The 17,991-nt window shown below is 44.7% G+C and overlaps 1 protein-coding gene across 3 annotated transcripts in view; it reads left to right on the top strand.

The window, feature by feature from the left end:
- Positions 1 to 3,807: 3,807 nt before the first annotated feature.
- The window catches only part of Sdb (SAXO downstream of blistered), a 54,619-nt gene continuing 40,435 nt past the window's right edge, over positions 3,808 to 17,991 (top strand). For all 3 annotated transcript variants that reach the window (XM_076420001.1, XM_076420003.1, XM_076420002.1), the window contains exon 1: positions 3,808 to 10,201. In XM_076420001.1, coding sequence (XP_076276116.1) covers positions 6,653 to 10,201 — 3,549 coding nt within the window. In that variant the 5' untranslated portion in view covers positions 3,808 to 6,652. The remainder of the gene's footprint in view (positions 10,202 to 17,991) is intronic.

The following is a 17,991-nucleotide window of genomic DNA, read 5'->3' on the forward strand; positions in this document are numbered from 1 at the left end:
CTCGTGCAGTCGCACTCCACTAACTAAGCCAACAATGTTGCCAGACCTTTCTCCGCTATACCACTAGCTGTGTACTTTTTCATTACATCAAAATCATTATAGCGGATTAATATAAGTGTTATGTATAAATTTAAAACCGGTTTTTTTACTGAAAAACCCGGTTTTCGGATTGCAAAATCTTCTTTCAAAAACCGGTTTTTCAAAACCGACAAACTCTAGATATCATATGATTTTTTCCCCTACCATTTTTTTCGATTTTTACTTAAAAAATCAGTAGCTTGTCCCAGTTCCCAGAATCACCCTGTATAGTCATTGCAGAATACACGTGGATAACTATAAACTGCTTCCTTCTTCTAAAAAATGACGACAAAGAAGTTGCAGTCGCCGTAACCGTAAAATAAGTTGTAGGGGTAAATCGTGGCAGAATTCGCTTCGTGGACACGGAGTCGCACGATCATGTTTTCGAACACGTTGGATCGGTCACGTTCCGTTGACGGTGAGAACCGTGAGTCTCCGAATAAGGAGGCATTGCCTCATCGTGTTCGGAGAACGCATCTCGTTCTCTCGGCTCCTCGGCCCTCGAGCACCAAAAAATCGGAGAGTGCATGCGATTGATCCCGATCTCGGGATCTCCGGTGGATCGAATTCGGTTAAGGAGCGAAAGTACCACGCCCGTCCACGCTCGTTTCCCGTAAAAAGTGTCGTCGGGTCACGGCGTGGGCAGGAAGCCTGCAGGCCGCCATGCGCGACCGAGCAACTTCGGTGCTCCGTATTTGGTGAATGCGTCGAAGTCCGTAGGCGAACCAGTATACACTAACCAGCAAGCCGCGTCATCCGAGGAAACCATAACCATCACCACGCGGATAAACCTCTCTCCTCTATCCTCTATCCTCCCGCCGGAAACCCAGACCAAACGAACCCCGTGACTCGCGCTCGCGTCCTTCTTCGCTGTTAGGCGAGACGCGCCGATTTTCGACGCCGCGTGACTCACTCGCATAAATCGACCAAATTTTCACGGACGAATCTGCCTCCAAATTACAGGCGATGCTAGATCTTAGCATCTTAATTAAACGCGACTGTTTATAGCGGAGCGGTGACGAGAGAATAGCTGTCCACATAGAAACATAGAGAGCTCACCTCGCCGCTCCACTATATTCCCGTACTTAGACCACTGAACTATCGTGCAACAATTTCATTCCTTTGTTTCTACGCTATTCAAAACTATCAGAAAGATATAACTCGTGTAATTCTGATTATTTTGACCTAGAAAACATCACACATACATACAGTGACTTGAATTAATATTCGGACGCCCTAAAAAACACGATAATTTTTTTAATATTATACTTTACGATTTGAACTGTTTTGGAAAGCTAGAGCAATTAGTTTACTACAGCATGTGAAAGGAAATTTTTTCAAAAATCGCAATTGATCGGAATTGTAGAAAAAATACTAAAAGTTGAATTTTACAAGTTTTTTATGCAGACCTATACATATTCAAAATCGATCGACGTTGCAATGAGCTACAAATTCTTAAAGATGGTAAAAATGGCAGATTTTCACGATTTTCGGCCTCTAACTGCAATAAATCTAAGGATTCATATATCTTTCAATGCCTGTCGTTTGTTCCCCGAATCAACCAATTGCGATGAAATTTTCACAGTGCGTATAATTGACACAGACCTACAAAACATACTTTTTAAATTTTCAGTATAGGCCCGCATAAAAAAGTTGTAAAATGCAACTTTTAGTATTTTTTCTACAATTCCGATCAATTGCCATTTTTGGAAAAAATTTCTTTTCACATCCTGTAGTAAATTAATTGTTCTAGCTTCCAAAAAATGTTCAAATCGTATAGTACAATATTAAAAAAGTTATCGTCTTGTTTAGAGCGTCCGAATTCAAGTTACTGTATACCTTCAATGCGGAAGATTCTTGAAAATTCCTGCAAAAACGGCCTCGGAGAAAGCAGAATATCCTTATCAACATTTTCAGAATTTCAATAGCATTTTCGAGGAGAAGAACTCGAGCAGTGCTACTTCTTCGAACCTAATGGAATTGGTTGAAGTAATGAGAAACGTACGAGATTGACACAAGAGACGACGAGGGTTAACTGAACGGAAGAGTTAAATGTCGATTTTGACGGATTCCGTTCATCAACAAGGGTATCAACGAGATCCAAAATCTCGTCAGCGGAGATTTCAATGAAATCCAACGACGACCAACGGCGCGTGTGTAAAAAAGTAATGATCATTGCCTCGCTCGTTGCTCGGATACCACGAGAAGACGACGCAGCTGGTCACAGCCTCTAAGGTGTACGTCATCGCTCGGTTTACATCGCGACATCACTGGGACCGGTTCCGTGAAGGTGTACTCCCCTCGATTCTCGCCTCTCCAGCTCCTCCAAGCTCGTTCATTTTGTATTCCAACGCGACCGCGAGATCTGTTTTCACGAAAGACGGCGAACACCTTGTCACGGAAACGCTTTTTCGTTGCGGGACAGTTCTCCGCGAAATACGCGGTTTGGGATTATTAGATTCTCGTCAAGGTTGTCTGGCGCTAATCTGAAGCGATTTAACGTTCATCCGTCCCTCGTGTCAATACTGTAATTTTCCCAAAACTTCGTGTCTTTTATTTTTTTAATGCGAAACACATAACCGGAAAACCGAAGATGTAAATGTTAACTCATCAATTTGAAAAATAATTGTTTACCTTGTTATTTCTTCGATCTTTTACCACTGTGTCAATTTTACACCGAGGGACAGATTCAGTTCGTGAAATGAGGTTGAGATTGAGGGGGTAGACTCGTTCCCAGGATTGCAAGGGTGCGGGATACGCCTTCTCATTTCTCGATAATGCAAAGATGGGATTTTTGAGTAGTCAAAAGCAGTAGATAAAATATCAATCTAGGTCGCAATCACCCTCAAATGTCCTATTTTTACGTTTTCGAGGCGAAATTTGCAGTATTCGGACTTTTCTAACATCCTGGCTCCTACTTGGTTCGTCTACTCCTGTTAAACATTTTACCAGTATTAGGTAATTTCACAGGTGTAATTTTGCTCCTCACTGAGAACACTTACACATGAAGAGAATGAAATGAGTTTCTAGATCAAGCTCTAGATTAAGCTTCTAGATCATATTAACACGTTGGCGGTCACCGATGATCGGCGAACTCGCTCCGAATTTTGATTCGAACAGGTGCGAGGAAAGTTTTGATCGCCGCCGAATATAGAATGATCTCCGCTCTCTCCTGTTTAAGGAAGCAGCAGAGGAGAGAGTGAGCGAGTAAGGGAGGGAGAATGTAGTCCTCGCGTCTCAGCGCCGAACCGCAGAGGAGGCGTGCGGGGGCGGAAATTGCATTCGACGTCGTCGGTAACGCGTGGTACGTGGGCTCGTTGCCGACGTAATCACGACGAAAACCGGGAGAGAGAGAGAGAGAGAGAGAGAGAGAGAGAGAGAGAGAAACGAGCGTGGAAACACGTAAGAGAGTTCTGTCGACCAGCTCAAAAGAGAAACACGGAGAGTGTGTACGCGTCTTTACGAGCGGAACAAGCCGCGTAAAAATAGAGAGAGCCGCGTGTTTACGAGCACCGTTCACCGCGGAAGAGACGCGGCGTCGTTTCGGCGCCTGTCGCATGCCATAAACCAGGCCTGAGCGAATGCTTCTCTGAATGAAGAGCATAAGCGTGATCGGAGTCGCGGCTAATGCGGCCTAATGGCGGATGGAACGTGTTCCGCGAACCCTTGCGACTGATCGGCTCGGCGAAGTCGTCTTCTTTGTCGATCGTTGAATTGTTGTAACTTCGTGAAAAAAGAAATCGTACGAGGTCATACTTCGGCTCCTTTTAAAGGACGAATAGGTCTTTTTTCCAGAGATATTATAAAACGGAGAGCCGCAGTCGGGTTTTATTTTAACATGTTTTTCGAATTCGAGTTTGCGAAGTTGAAAGAAATTTTTGTTTCGCGTACATTGTAAAATGGCTATACAGAGAAAAGCTCCCTCTGTGCAATGAAGTTTAAAAATTCGCGGTACAATTTTTGCTCGACTTTCTATCGCAGTTTGAATGAACGCCAATTTAATTGTTCCTCATTTTTGTTCTATAAAATAGCTACAAAAGATCGTTTATTTTTCATAGTGATTCGCAGTCTGGCAACAGGATTCGTCAGAGTTTCCAGATGATCTAATAATGTTTGCTTCCGTGTGATTTAATTAGAAGCAATGCGTTAAGACATAGTTACGATAAGAGCCAAGATAACGAATGAATCACGGAAAGACTGAAGAAAATGTAGAAATGACATTTGGATAGTCATTCGAGGTCTCGATGAGGGTTCCTCGTGCACGTCAGACGGTATTGTAACGCAGAAAGGTGTCGTGCGTGAACAGAGGGGTTAAACGAGTGAGATTGTCATAAATTCGAGGTGGTGCAGGTGCAGGGGCACTGAGCGCTGCAGCTCGAGAGGTCGTAATGTGTGTCTGGGATCGTTTTATTACGCAACGTCGTGAATGAATCCACGATCACCGGTGTGGTCTCGTCTCTCTCGCATCGTCTCGAGCAATTACCGCGGGCCGAGCGGCTGCAGTTGCATCGCGGAGAGAACGAGCATCGGTAATTAGCCAGCGCTGCTGCACTTTCTTGCACTCTGCACCGCTCTACTCTGCTCTGCTTTGCAGTGCACCGTTGAATGAATAAGAGCCCTGAAGAACTCGAGCGCGAGACCACGAAAACGCGTTGCGAGATAGGCGAGAGATAGGAGCGCGTGATAGATATGTTTCACGAGCATCGCGAAACTCGGTTATGGTTATACAATACTGTTGACACGCCGTGTGTACCCTCCCGATGCAGCTAGTGTGCAGCGAGTTGCGTGCACCGACTCGTGCCAAATAAATGGTCGTCGGGGATCGGTGGATCGACGGATCGAGGTCGCCTCCGAGATGGATCACCGGCAGTACCACGAACAATTCCGAGGAAGTCCTTAAAAGATCAAGAATGATCAATCTTCCAAGGTTTTTGATCTTCTCGCTGAAAAATCGAGAGATGCTTCGATCCCAGGGTTCACAGTTTACCTCTTGTTGTACGGCGGTCGATTACGATCTCGCATCTCGGAGAAAGTCGACTTAATATTATGCGCGCCGTTGTTTGAACTGTGTAACACGGTGCTTGGAGAATATGTGAGTTTCCTCTCGTAATTAGCTGGTACTTCGTAAGTGGAGTATCCCGCGATTACACGTTCTTGCACGTTCGGGACAATTTAACACGAAAGTAAAGCTCTGTTTCTTGCTGTGTCTTTTCGTCGACCAGTTCGTCGAATACTTTCGGTTCACAAGTGGTACGATTAATAATTAATTTTGATTCAGTTCAGATTTTTCGGATTCCGCATAATTTTTCTCGTTTCCCTCAAATCGTTCGTTCCGCTCGACGAAGATGTTGCCACAATATCCCGTCGGAATGTTTACAAACAATGTAGTAGCGCGGTCATCGGCGACCAAATATTTTCGGAGCACGATAACGACCGATACAGGATCGCCGCTAAGTATTTAAGCACTTAGGCGTTTTCCTAATAACACGCGAGATACATGTAGATTCCACTTAAGCCTTATCAATGAAGCAACGTCTGCTGTTCTTGTTTTGTACCGATAAGCATAATTCGAAAGCGACGACTTCGAACGAATTAAAATATCGATGTCTCGACGAGTATAATTAGCTATGACGCTGGCGAAAGTGGGGAAACGAAATTTTCCTACTATTTCGGGTAAAGATCTGTGATCTGAAGTCCTGAAGATCTGTGTCTGCCCACGTTGGTGCACAATAAGACCCCGGGGTGGATCGTATGCGCGCTCCAAGGGGGGGAACGACGACAAGGGGGCCGCGGGCACGCGGTGTGTAACATCCCACGCCGAGCTGCCGCGCGACACGCGAGACAACACAGCGAAACATAGAAGGAGAGAGCGAGATAGAGACACAGAGCGAAAGAGAGAAGTAGAGGGAGAGAGGAGAGGCCGGTTAGGATCGGCGTTCTCCAGGCAAAAGAGCGTAGAGCGGTGTGCTGTTCGCGTATACGCTGTGTGTTGGCAATGGTAGTGACGGAGAGGAAGAACGTAGCACGGTGGTGTGGTCACTAGGGCCAGCGAGCGATCGCCGATGCCACATCGACTCACGGTACCGGACCGAGAGCATCGGTTCGACGAAGCTTCAACGACAACGACGACAGTGTGCGGTAACGCGTCTATCATCCTTCTGCAAACGAGAGAACTCCGCACGATCATTTCTACACCGAGTAACTACGCAACCAAGATCAACTGAGAGACACTGCTAAGGACGAGACCGTGGAGAAAGAGACGGAGCAACACGCAGAAGACGGGACAAGAAACGAATCACAGGTACGCAGAGTCGCTGCGAGCCGAGCTCTCTTCAGGGACGAAGGGGAACGAGTTTGCAAACGGGGCCGGTCACGGTGTAGCCTCAGTCTGGCCCGGGAGATCGCCGCGCGTCGTGTGAGACCGGTAAACATTCTCGTGATTTTCCTTCGTTCGTCGGTTCAGTTTGTACACGTTCGTTTCTTATCGCTTGTGTCGAATCGGTTCCGTCGCGGGGTGTTGATTTCGCATGAGATTTCGCGGTGAGCTTGTGAACGCGTCGCGATCAACGTCGACATGACCTTACACAAGAAGACCGGCTCGAAGACGAGGAGCAAGGCTGGCAAGGAGGTAGCCACAACATCGAGCTCGACGGACACCATGGTGGAAACCGTCGAGGTGGTATCCTCGACGAGCGTCGTCGAGGAAGCGAGGCAGATCGTCGAGAGCGAGTCGACGAGCAGTATGACAGAGGTGACCAGCGCTAGTAGGGAGGTCATCATGGACTCGAAGGGCAACGTGATCAAGGTGATCGAGAGCCCGCCGCAGACGTTCGGCCAGAGCAAGAGCACTTACAAATCAGGAAAAAGTTCTCAGGATTTTATCGCCGCTGAACAGACGCAGACGTTGAGACAGGGGAAGGTTGACAGTCCGAGAAACACGAAGGAGATAGCGATCTGCTCGGACCTAGCTTCCGGGCAGACCAGCAGATTGTCCGAGTCGCAAAGTCGCAGCGAGTCTCGAGCGGAAAGCGTGCAGAAGTCGATGTCCTCGACCACTGTGGTGGAGACGTCGTCCGTGGAGGACTATCGCGATCATCTTTCGAAAACGACAGTGTCCAATGGCGCTGTGAATGGCGCGGTTAAGGGAGATCGTAAGCCACAGGTGCAATCATCGATAAAGTCCTACGAAAGCAGATCGGCGAGTGAAGAATTTCACGTAGAGAAGACCGAGGATGGACAGACGGTTTCGAGCACGACGAGGATTCGCGAATCAGGCGAAACATTGAACGATAATGGTACGGTGACTGGCTCCCAGAGCCGCAACGTTGAAACAGAAACATCGGGAGTGGATCTGGCTAAAGTTAAGGGTGATATTAAATCGAAGAAGATCGATGCATCCGCGGGTGAAAGCTCGAAGAGTCCCGCGAAAGAGATCGCCAGCCGCTGCAACAAACCGGGCCAATCGGCGTGGGACGGCACGTTCGTCAGGGAAAGTCCGTCGCCAACGAGGGACAGGGGCGTCGGGAGAAACGTCGCGACGCCCCCGGGTAAGCGGGACAGCCTCGACAAGGCGAAAGTAGATCGGCTGGTTTCAAAAGCCGCCGCGCAGACGACCAGCGAATCCAGCGTTCAAGTCTCCGAGCAAGTGGTGCTCGATCAGCGCGTGTCCTCCACGGTGGTCCGGGACTCGAAGATCATTCTCGACGAGGCCAGAACATCTTCGGACCGTCTAACCAGCCAGGAAAAGAGAAAAATCGCGGACTCCTCCATCGAACAGACGCAGATGGCCACGGACACTCGACAGAAAGGTTCGACCAAGTACACCAGGCCGGGAGACTCTTCCTGGGATGGGACTTTTGTCACAGAAAAGCCCCTGGAACCCAGAAAGAGGAACGTTTCGGATGCCAGCGTGTTCCAGCACCCTGGAGGAGACAATGTGATAGAGTCCACGCAGAGGTCAGACTTCAGAGAGAGGAGTACCGATGGGTCCTACGAGAAGAATTCTTCGAACATCGTTCACGTGGTCCAGGGAGCCACTGACTCTTCCAAGTTCATCTCTGAGGAGCGTAGAGACTTTACCGAGGAGTTTTATGTAGATGGGAAAACGGTTAGCAAAGAGGATGCGTCGAGAGATAAATCCTCGCCGAGCAGCAGAGTGATTCGACCAGGGGACTCTGCTTGGAACGGTCAGTTTATTCAGGAGAAACCTCAAGACAGTACTAGAAAATCGGATAAGACGGTTGTCAGGAAGAGCGACAAGAGGTCAGACTCCGTGGACGTGCAGGACGTGACAGAAGAGGTTGTATCTAGCACGTCGGAGTCGATTTCGACGTCTTATGTGGTCGAGTACTCCAGCGACGAGAAGACGAATAACGTGGAGAAGGTTACTTCGGTGTCCGCGACTATAGTTGAAGAGGATTCTGGGGACGGTGGTTCTCCAAGAAGACCAGGGAGTCCGGAGAAGGTGATGAGACCGGACTCGACGAGCAGGAGTTATAGACCTGGCCAGTCCACCTGGGACGGCAGCTTCGTCTACGAGAAGCCTCATGCTCCTGAGCGTCGCCGAAAGACGGATATTCGTCGACCGACCGACTCCGTGATCATTCGGGATGTCACGGAAGATCACACTATCAACGAGGCCGAGATCTCGAGCGCATCGTACGTGGTTGAACACTCGTCCAGTCAGCAGAGTTTCTCAGACAGCAAGGACGTCAAAGACTCGAGTCTGTCCTCCGTGGAGGTCGTCTACGATGTGCACCCTGCGCGCCAGGATACGCACAGCAGGCCAGGAAGCCCTGAGAAGGGGAAGCCTAAAGACACCAGAGTCAGCAAGCCTGGATCCTCCTCTTGGGACGGGACGTTCGTCCTGGAGAAGCATACGGAGCCTAAGAGACCTCCTAGCAGGGAGTCTGTGATCAAACCGGTGGTGGAAGAGACTCCGAAGACACCCAGGAAACACATCAGCGATTCCACCTTGGACATCCGCGATACCCAGGTGTCCAGCACCTCGGAGATCGTGAGCAATTCGGTCTCGATGGAGCAGTCGACTCTGCGGGAGAGTTATTCGGATTCCAGCAATCTGGACTTCTCTACCAGCTCCGTGGAAACTGTCATCGTTCGCAACGGTGTGCCAACGACCACGCGGAAGACTGTAACCATCGAAGAGCCACCCAAGATGCCTGACAAGAAGCCTCTAGAGCCGAGCAGAGGCAAACCCGAAGACGTCAAGACGCCGGAGAAGCGTCCCAAGAGTCCCGAGAAGAGCGACAGGTCGGCAAGACCTACGAAACCTGGTGCATCCACTTGGGACGGGTCTTTCGTACTCGAGTCGCCGGAGAAAGCTGATAAGAAGTTACCCATTGCCACCTCTACCCCGCAAAAGGCTCGGCCAGGTGATAAACAGGCTCCAGACGATAAGCAAGCTACTTATCTGACCGAGAAGTCGATCACCCTGTCCGACACCTTGAAGGACGTCCAAACGTCCGAGTTTCTCACTTCTACTACTCTCGAGAGGACTCTTGTGTCTGATTCTGAGGTTGTGGACACGACCAAGGTTTCTTCGACGCTTGTACTCGATGTGGAGGACAGAAGAGCTCCTAAAGAACCTGAGAAAAAACCTCGAGAAGGGACTCCTGGATTACCGACTCGAAAACAGCCCGAGGATGGGAGAAAATCGCCTGAAAAGCGTCCTAAGAGTCCAGAGAAGGCGGACAGGACACCCAGACCGACGAAACCTGGCGCCTCCACCTGGGATGGCTCATTCGTGTACGAAAAGCCGCAGGATCAGAAGAAGAAGCCTTCTGATCGAGACAAGAAACCTGTCGATCTAGGAAAATCGCCGAAAGATTCAGTGAGAGACGAACCGAAAGATAAACCGCAGGATAAACCGAAAGATAAACCGAAGGATGATAAACCGGAAAAGGATGATACCACCCATGTGTCCGTCGTCAAGCATGATGTGAAGGATGTCAGGGACGTCAAGGACACGACGGACGTCGAAGTGATCCAGCAATCTTCGTACGTGATCGATCAGTCGTCCAGCTTCACCTCGGTGCAGGACGTCCGCGACGTGCTCGAGGAACGCGTCATCAGCGAATTCACGACGGACGTGCGTAAAGACGTGGTGAGTAACGACGAGTCATTATTGAATCTACTTATTTGATGGAGAAGGAATGTACAGTGAGTCGCGTTGTGCCTCGGAAGAGTCTCTCTTGCTCGTTGAATGCTCGCCTGTTCTCTTATCGAGACAAACATCGAGGCGAGAGGCTCCTCTGACCATTTAAGTCGCGATTCTCTGCTTGATATTCACGGTGTTGGTAATTCACTTAGGGGACAAGTTCAGTTGAGCATGTGTATAACAACTTTTGGGATTCGAGGCTTCGTTTTCGAGAATTCTGGAAAACGCAGCTCTTCAATTTCTGTTGTGTATTTTTGAAATTTCGAGACTGAAATTTCCGGAAGCGAAGAGTCTGCTCGAGATTCAGATAAAAAGAAAACGAATTTCAATGTCAATAGTTCCGAGATACTTCCGAGATTTCCTTTGGAACACAGCGCAGTTCCAGAGGAGTGTTATGTGGTTCATTGAAGTTCGATCGTGGGCTCGTCGGCATCTTTGAGCAAGGTCTCGCCGGTTTCTCAATAAACGATCACCAGACTGTGGCGATTGATACAATCGAGTTACCAGTGCTCGGTGTCGGCGTTCCACAGGAAACAAGGTAAACACGAAGTCGAGAGTTGAACACCTCGCACACCTCGCGGAAGAGGCTCGGTCGGTACTTTCACTTCCAAACCAGGCGAAGGTCGTAGGTTCTCGCGGCGTTATCCGCATTAAAAGTACTGCTGACGTAACCGAGATCCAGGTCGAACGAGAAAATATGAAGAACAAGATGCGTGTTCCGGTGCAGGGATATCCATTCTGCATCCGTTCCCACAGGTCCGGACGCGCAATACCCGGACCGCGTTCGATCCGTTCACGTGCGATTGACGTCTCGAACTAAAAGTTCAAGGGAACCGATTCTCTCGCTGTGCTCACCGAGATGTAATTCCGACGAAAACCAAATGCAACGATCCGTACCGGTAAATTCGCGAATATGATGCTGATTTGCAAGACTGCAACGCGTGCAACTTTATGCAAATTCCTGTTTTCATAGGTCGCTTAATCCCTTCTGAAAATCCTTGTGAATGGGCCGCGGGTTTTATGCAATTTATGCATTTATGACGAAAGCGAGTGGGTGGAATACGGAACGGTGAATGCACGGGAAGAGTTAAGGAGACAAAAAATTGCTCGATGTTGCCTCTGTGTTTACGTCATTTTGGACCTGTTAGTTGCAAGAAAAATTCAAGGACGTTAGAGGAATTTAAGAACGTGATTATTAGACAGCGGATTTGATGCATTTATGACAAAAATGAGTAGGTGTAATTTAAAACAGTAGAAACATTAGAAGAATTTAAACATACTGTTATGTTATTTTTAATCTATTAAACATATTAAGATAGAAAATAAATTACTATTTCATTCCAGTTTGTTGCAATCCAGGAAGAAAATTTTTCTTTTACATAAAGATCCTCTGTCTAGTGGTTATATTGCATCTGGTTTGTTAAAATTATTTACGAAAGAACTTTCTAGTTGATTTTCTGAAATCTTCTATTTCGCATAAAGGTCCGAATATCAGAAATGGCAGTGGTATCCCAGAAAAGCGTAACCGAATGCCGTTCTCGTCCACGCCAAACCCAATATTTGCAGTTTCCCTTCAAGTTTCGAACTGCAAGCCGTTTGTTTTCTCTCCGCGTCGCCGGAGTTTCTCTCAGACGACCTACTAATGTAAGACGGCCCCCGACGCGTTACAAAACGGAAAAAACTGTCGAGTCGGTGCTTCGTATTCGACTAATTATAACTTCGCGTCACGGGCCGTCTTTGCGATTGCGAAACACGTTCTGAACGCCGATAAATCCCGTCCGCGATCCAATTATCCCGAGAACGCGGTGCCCGCGGTTCTGACGTGTCATTTTCCCTGCAACCCTGGGGATGCTAACGTAACAACCTCTTCCTACTTTGAAACGTATATGTTGAAACATATTCATTTTTGCATTGAGAGATCGTTCGTACTCGATTGTGAACAAAATTAATTTTTGTAGACAGACGAACAATTATCAACTAGCATAATAACCGTTGAAAAATCAACGGCTGGCTTATTTCTGGAGGTATGCCACTATTTTAGATTGCAGACTATATATTTTCTCTATAATTGTACCAATTTTTGTTGTTGATTGTCATTATTTGAAACCAAATATAATAAAATCCTATTAATGTCGCGAATCTTCACACCAGCTTTAGGCAATACCGTTATATTAACAAAAAAGTACATATTTTAATAGTATTCAGACACAGCAACATTTTTACAAATAAAGACAGTAAACATAAAATTTTGAAACGTTGTTCGTGCTTTTTCTATAATAAAAGAGCAGGGTCTAAGCATCTCGATATACAGTGCTGTGAACAATTATAAACTCAACCATATTTTTATGTTTTCCATAGTACTGAAACAAAAATTGACGAAACCGTATATGCATTTTTATATTCTAATACAAAACAAAAGCGAGCAAACAAAAAATAATCGTTTTGTTCCTCAGAAATCTGGAAAAAATAGCATTTGTTCTGAAAATTGTGGTTTAAGCTGTGAACAAGTATAGACTCATTATTAATTTTAATATCTTTCATTTAGTATTTAGTACATTTCCCTTTAGTTTTTATTACATGTAAGAGCCGGTCAGGAACACTACTAAATAGCTTATTTAAGATGTCATTTGGAATATCTGCCCAAGCAGATTTTATTCTTTTTTTAAGATCGACTTATACTTTCTATTGGTGGCTTCTCCTGATCATAAACTTTCCTCGCAAGGATACCCCATAGGTTTTCGATGGGGTTCAAATCAGGGCTCAGTGCTGGCCATGGTAATAGCTCGATCCCGAACTCTTGAAACCACTTTTTTGTAGAGAATGCTGTTTGAATGGGAGCATTATCTTGCTGGAAAATCGTTTTATCGTCTTCTGTTAATGTTACAAAAGGCAATGAATAGTCGTGTAACATCTGTTGATAACTAGCAGCATTCATTCTACCGTTTACAAAAGCTATTTTACTTATAAAATTGTTTTTAAAGGCAGCCCAGACCATGACCGATCCACCTCCCTGAGCTCTTCAAACCTCATTCAGAAAGTTTCTGATGTTTTGTCAGATTTTCTTAGTGATAGTAATATTACAGCAAGTCTCTAAAAGTATCTTCTTAAGGATCTTTGAAACAATTCTATACCGTACACTATGCCGCGTAGCACGCAATTGAGTGATGTTGGAAAACAACGAATAATCGATTTGAAGAGCTGTGGGAATAGTCAACGACAAATTGCGAGTATAATTAATAGATCCCAAAGTGTAGTTACAAATTTTTCTTGAAACTTGGTAATGAAAATTGCGGGAATATCAAGCGATTAGGACGGCCTACGCGATTTTCGTCAACTGTAAAACGTGCAGTATTAAGGGAGGTATCAAAAAGTGGAACTTCCTCACCGAAAATTGTGAGTCGATTTAACTTGGACTGTGATTCCAGTCTTGTAAGAAAGTGGGTTGCACATTCTGGAAGGTTTAAATATCAGAAATGTTTGTGTGCGAAAGCCGACATTACAAAAGCGTCATATTGACACTAAGGACTAATAAAAAAATAGCATGTGGAGGCTCAGCGCGCCAAATGTTTATTGGCCGACTGTGGCAACTCGCGTCTAGATCGCGCTCTGATTGGTCCGTGTTTTTCGTTAATAACTCCTAAACAAAGCCGCGGATAACATTTTTGCAAAGGAAAATGTCGCTTGAAATGGTCTCAGGAACCACCCCCTTTCGGGATTTTCACGAATTTTGGGACACCCTGTATACAGGTATACATATACATAGATAGATAGATGTGGCAGTCCACGTGTTAATTGAAGTATTTTCGCGGAGAAAGTCATTGATCGATTCCCCCACTACCTGTTCCGTGCCTTTATTGTCTAGTGATGAAATAAAGTCACGGTCGTAGACTCGTTTAGATCAACGCGATTTCCTGTTGGCTCTCCTATGGCACGGTAAATATCTCTCTGTTTACCAAGATTGTTACAATGTTTCGGTCGTATAATGATTTCCTTGCTCGATCGCGTGCGCGTATCGTACACACAAACGCGATTCGTGAGCACCGATGATTTCGGATCGGAGCGAATAGTCATTAGAAGGCTTGTGTACGGGGATAATAAGGGTTGCGACGCGAGATGGGCGCGAGTGTCTCTTTTCTGTGGCGATTCACGCCAATCATCGAGTTCTTCAGACTGGTCGTGTGCCGTGTGCACGCAACAGCAATCACCTGCAATCGACTTCAATCGAGAGTACGTAAAGCGACAATAATTGCGCGGAGCGCTGCCAAGTTCGGCAGTGATCTCATCGAGCTACCCCTGCTACGAGCCGAGCGGTCTACAGTGTGTGTTTCTTAACTCGAAGTGGATCAATCTTTTCGGAACTGTCGTAGGTCACAGGAAAATATTCGCACAATAATTACGTGGCGTTCGATTCGGTCAAAGTCCGTTTTTCTTTACTCGATCGGTTTCAGAGGTATGATTTGGTTAAATACATCGTACATTGTGCCACCATTCTTCTGAGCAAGCCTAATGAATTAATTCTTATCGTGGTATAGTCGACAAATTAAATTGGATTAGGATACGAGAGATATGTAGAAGGAGTAACCACAGTTCATTGATAAAATTCTTTTGATTTTGCGGACGATTTTTGGGATTACGAATCATTGTGATAATATATATATGAATTTATGATTTCGGGGCGCCAGGTTCGATCAACTATAAAGAGACAGCAAATGTGCAATTATTTAAATATGTATCTCTTGGATCATTTTCACACAGAACATTTATTGCGTCTGAAAATAATGCAAGACAATTATAATTTGGCGAAAATATTATAATATTTATATATAAAAATATTATTTCGAGATACATGTTTAAATAATTGCACATTTGCTGTCTCTCTATAATCGATCGAACCTGGCGCCGAAATTATAAATTCATATATTTAAATTTCGATCGAGAAACAAATTTCATCTTCATTGTGATAATGCTATGTTAAATTTTTCTGCAGCTGCTCGCCGCATTTTCGAATTCAGGAACACACTGTAGACCGAGCGAGTCTCACGTGCACCGTCTCCAATCTCGCGATCAACCTGCGTTTAATACGCGCGACAACCTTTGACCCGGTTCGCTCGCGACGCGACGGGTTTTCCGCTTCCGTGACTTTTAGAGTAGCATTGTCGCGACACCTGCTTCGCCAGCTTTGTCATTTCGTGTCGCTAAATGGCTGATCTGGATTTCGGAAATTCTTCAAAAGAAAACCACTCGACGTCAGAATTCGAAACTCGGCACGTTTGTTAACCAACATTCGAAGCGTATACTCAGGTTTTTTCAAGCCACGATAATCATTATCTTGGAAATTATAGTCGTGCTAAAACGACCGTATAGACATTGCGATTGTTGGAACAATATCGGCCAGACATTAATCGATACAAGGAAACGCTGCATACGACAGTGACCAAGTTTGGAAGTGATGTCACCGTTCTCTGGCAGTTCGTTCGGCGCTCGACCAATCGGATTTCTCGGCACGATCTCCGATTGGCTTTACTTAACCCATTATATCGTCGCGATCGTCGCCGACACGCTCCCAGCTTTTCCCTCGCCGCGCATTATTATTCGTATTCGAAATTCGAACGGCACACGAGGTGAATATTACGGTCTCCGATGCAGCTTATGGTTAAATAATTTTCCAACATTTTTGTTCCTCAAACAGCTCGAAGAACAATCAATTTATAAAGCAGTTACTCTGAATTTTATATGACTCCAATATAAATAAATTTCTATTCAATAAAATAACTAATTTAATACAAAATAGACATTTGCTAGTGTCGTCGACACTTTTGTTCATGCTTGAAGTGCTTTTAAAGTTCTGAGATTGTAAGTACTATATACTGGTAATTAAAACTTAACTTCGAAGATCCTCGCACATTAAGAGCGATGATTATGCAATTAATTGTTACGTAAGATCGTTCAACAGTCTCCTCCGAACAAGCCACAGTTTAGTACCGCGACACTAGAGCGTAAACACGCTCGAAAAATGACCAAAGCGAGCCGAACACCGAGAACGCACCAATTTCGCCAGATTAAAGTTGATCTAACAGTGTCATAATGAGCGATAGTCCAATTATCGACTGCCGGGTTTGTAGAGCGACCTCCGCAATCGCATCGTTTCTTGTAACCTTGCTCGCGTTGATAGTGCCGAACGACAACAGTCATAATTGCAAAATTTATGAGAGCCAACGTGATCGGACGTAAACACCGGTCACCGGTCGTTTCACTCGCTCTTGTACACCGTGTGTATCGTCACGCGATCGTTTCGCTCGATCTAAATCGCATACCTTCGATCTCTCGATCGCTTTGCTGTCGCGGTGGAAACGCGAATTGTCGCGCGCGGACGCTATCGACGTCATTGCGGTGCAGAGCGCTTCGCAGTCGCGTAATTTGCTAATCGCCAATATTACCTCATATGTAGCTGAAAACATTCGTGACATTCTCCAAACTTGTGTTCAACAATGCGGCGAATATTTCGCGAAATTACACAAACGTTGCCGTTTGGAATTATTACGTACAAGATGATTATTATTAAGCTTCCTTTTAGTACAGCATAATTATCGAAAATCCTATTAATAGGCTCCCGGTAGATAAATTGTTACATAATGGTGAGGTACATATGTGCCCATAATTATGAAAGTGGTCTAAGTGAAAATTAAAACAAAATGAGTTTATCAGTTATTTCCAGGGACCAAAAATAAGTTATTCTAAAATTATCTACGTTAAAAATCATTAATAAAAAGTTGATCATTATTGTAATTTAAGATAATATACACAAAATATAAAGAAAAAAATTCGAACAACAAAATGATTAAAAAATATCGATTTTTATACTTTTTGGTTACAAATAACAGTTAGTATCCAAAAAATTGGATTCTCGATTATTGTTATCGATGAAGAAAAACTGTTTCGATTGCTCACAGCAGTTATCGATGAGAGAAGTTCATTTCGATCACTCATAACATTTATCAATGAGAGTTTATTTCTATCGCTCATAACAGTTATCGATGAGGGAAATTTATTTACAGTCCTCGACAAAATAATAAGACACCTAGCATATTTTTAAATTTCTTATATTTAAAGGTGGAAAGTGTACACTCCGTTATATATATATATATATATATATATATATATATATATATATATATGTGTGGATATATATATATATATACATATATATATATATATATCCTGAATATTATATACTATTTCCAAAGTAACGCAAAATCTTAGGATTGTATCGCATACCATAGCAAAATTAGAGAAAGATATGTGAACTCGGACTGACATTGCTTCGACAAAAGTATAAGACATTTGGCTTATTTTCCAATCATGTGATTTTCTTACATTATAAGTACATTTATCAGAATGAAAAATAAATAATAGGTCGGGGAAAGCAGTTAGATAAAAGTGAGGTCGATCGATTCGTTCTGTTGCGCACGGAAGAGTACAGTATTAATAAAATTGCGAAATTATTAAACAGAAGTAGGTGCGCGATATATAATATGTTAAAAAATCCAAGTGCTTATAGAGAAACGGAAGGAAGTGGAAGACATAGCGTTACTTCCGAACGTGATAAACGTGCAATTTTGCGTGTTGCGTCGAATTTTAAGGACACAACAAGACAAATAGCCGAAGAAGCAGGTGTGAAAAAAAATTTAATAAATGTACATCGCATTTTACAAGGAAGCAAACACATTAAACGGAAG

This window comes from Lasioglossum baleicum, chromosome 3, assembly GCF_051020765.1.
Source record: "Lasioglossum baleicum chromosome 3, iyLasBale1, whole genome shotgun sequence".
NCBI classification, from domain to species: Eukaryota; Metazoa; Arthropoda; class Insecta; order Hymenoptera; family Halictidae; genus Lasioglossum; species Lasioglossum baleicum.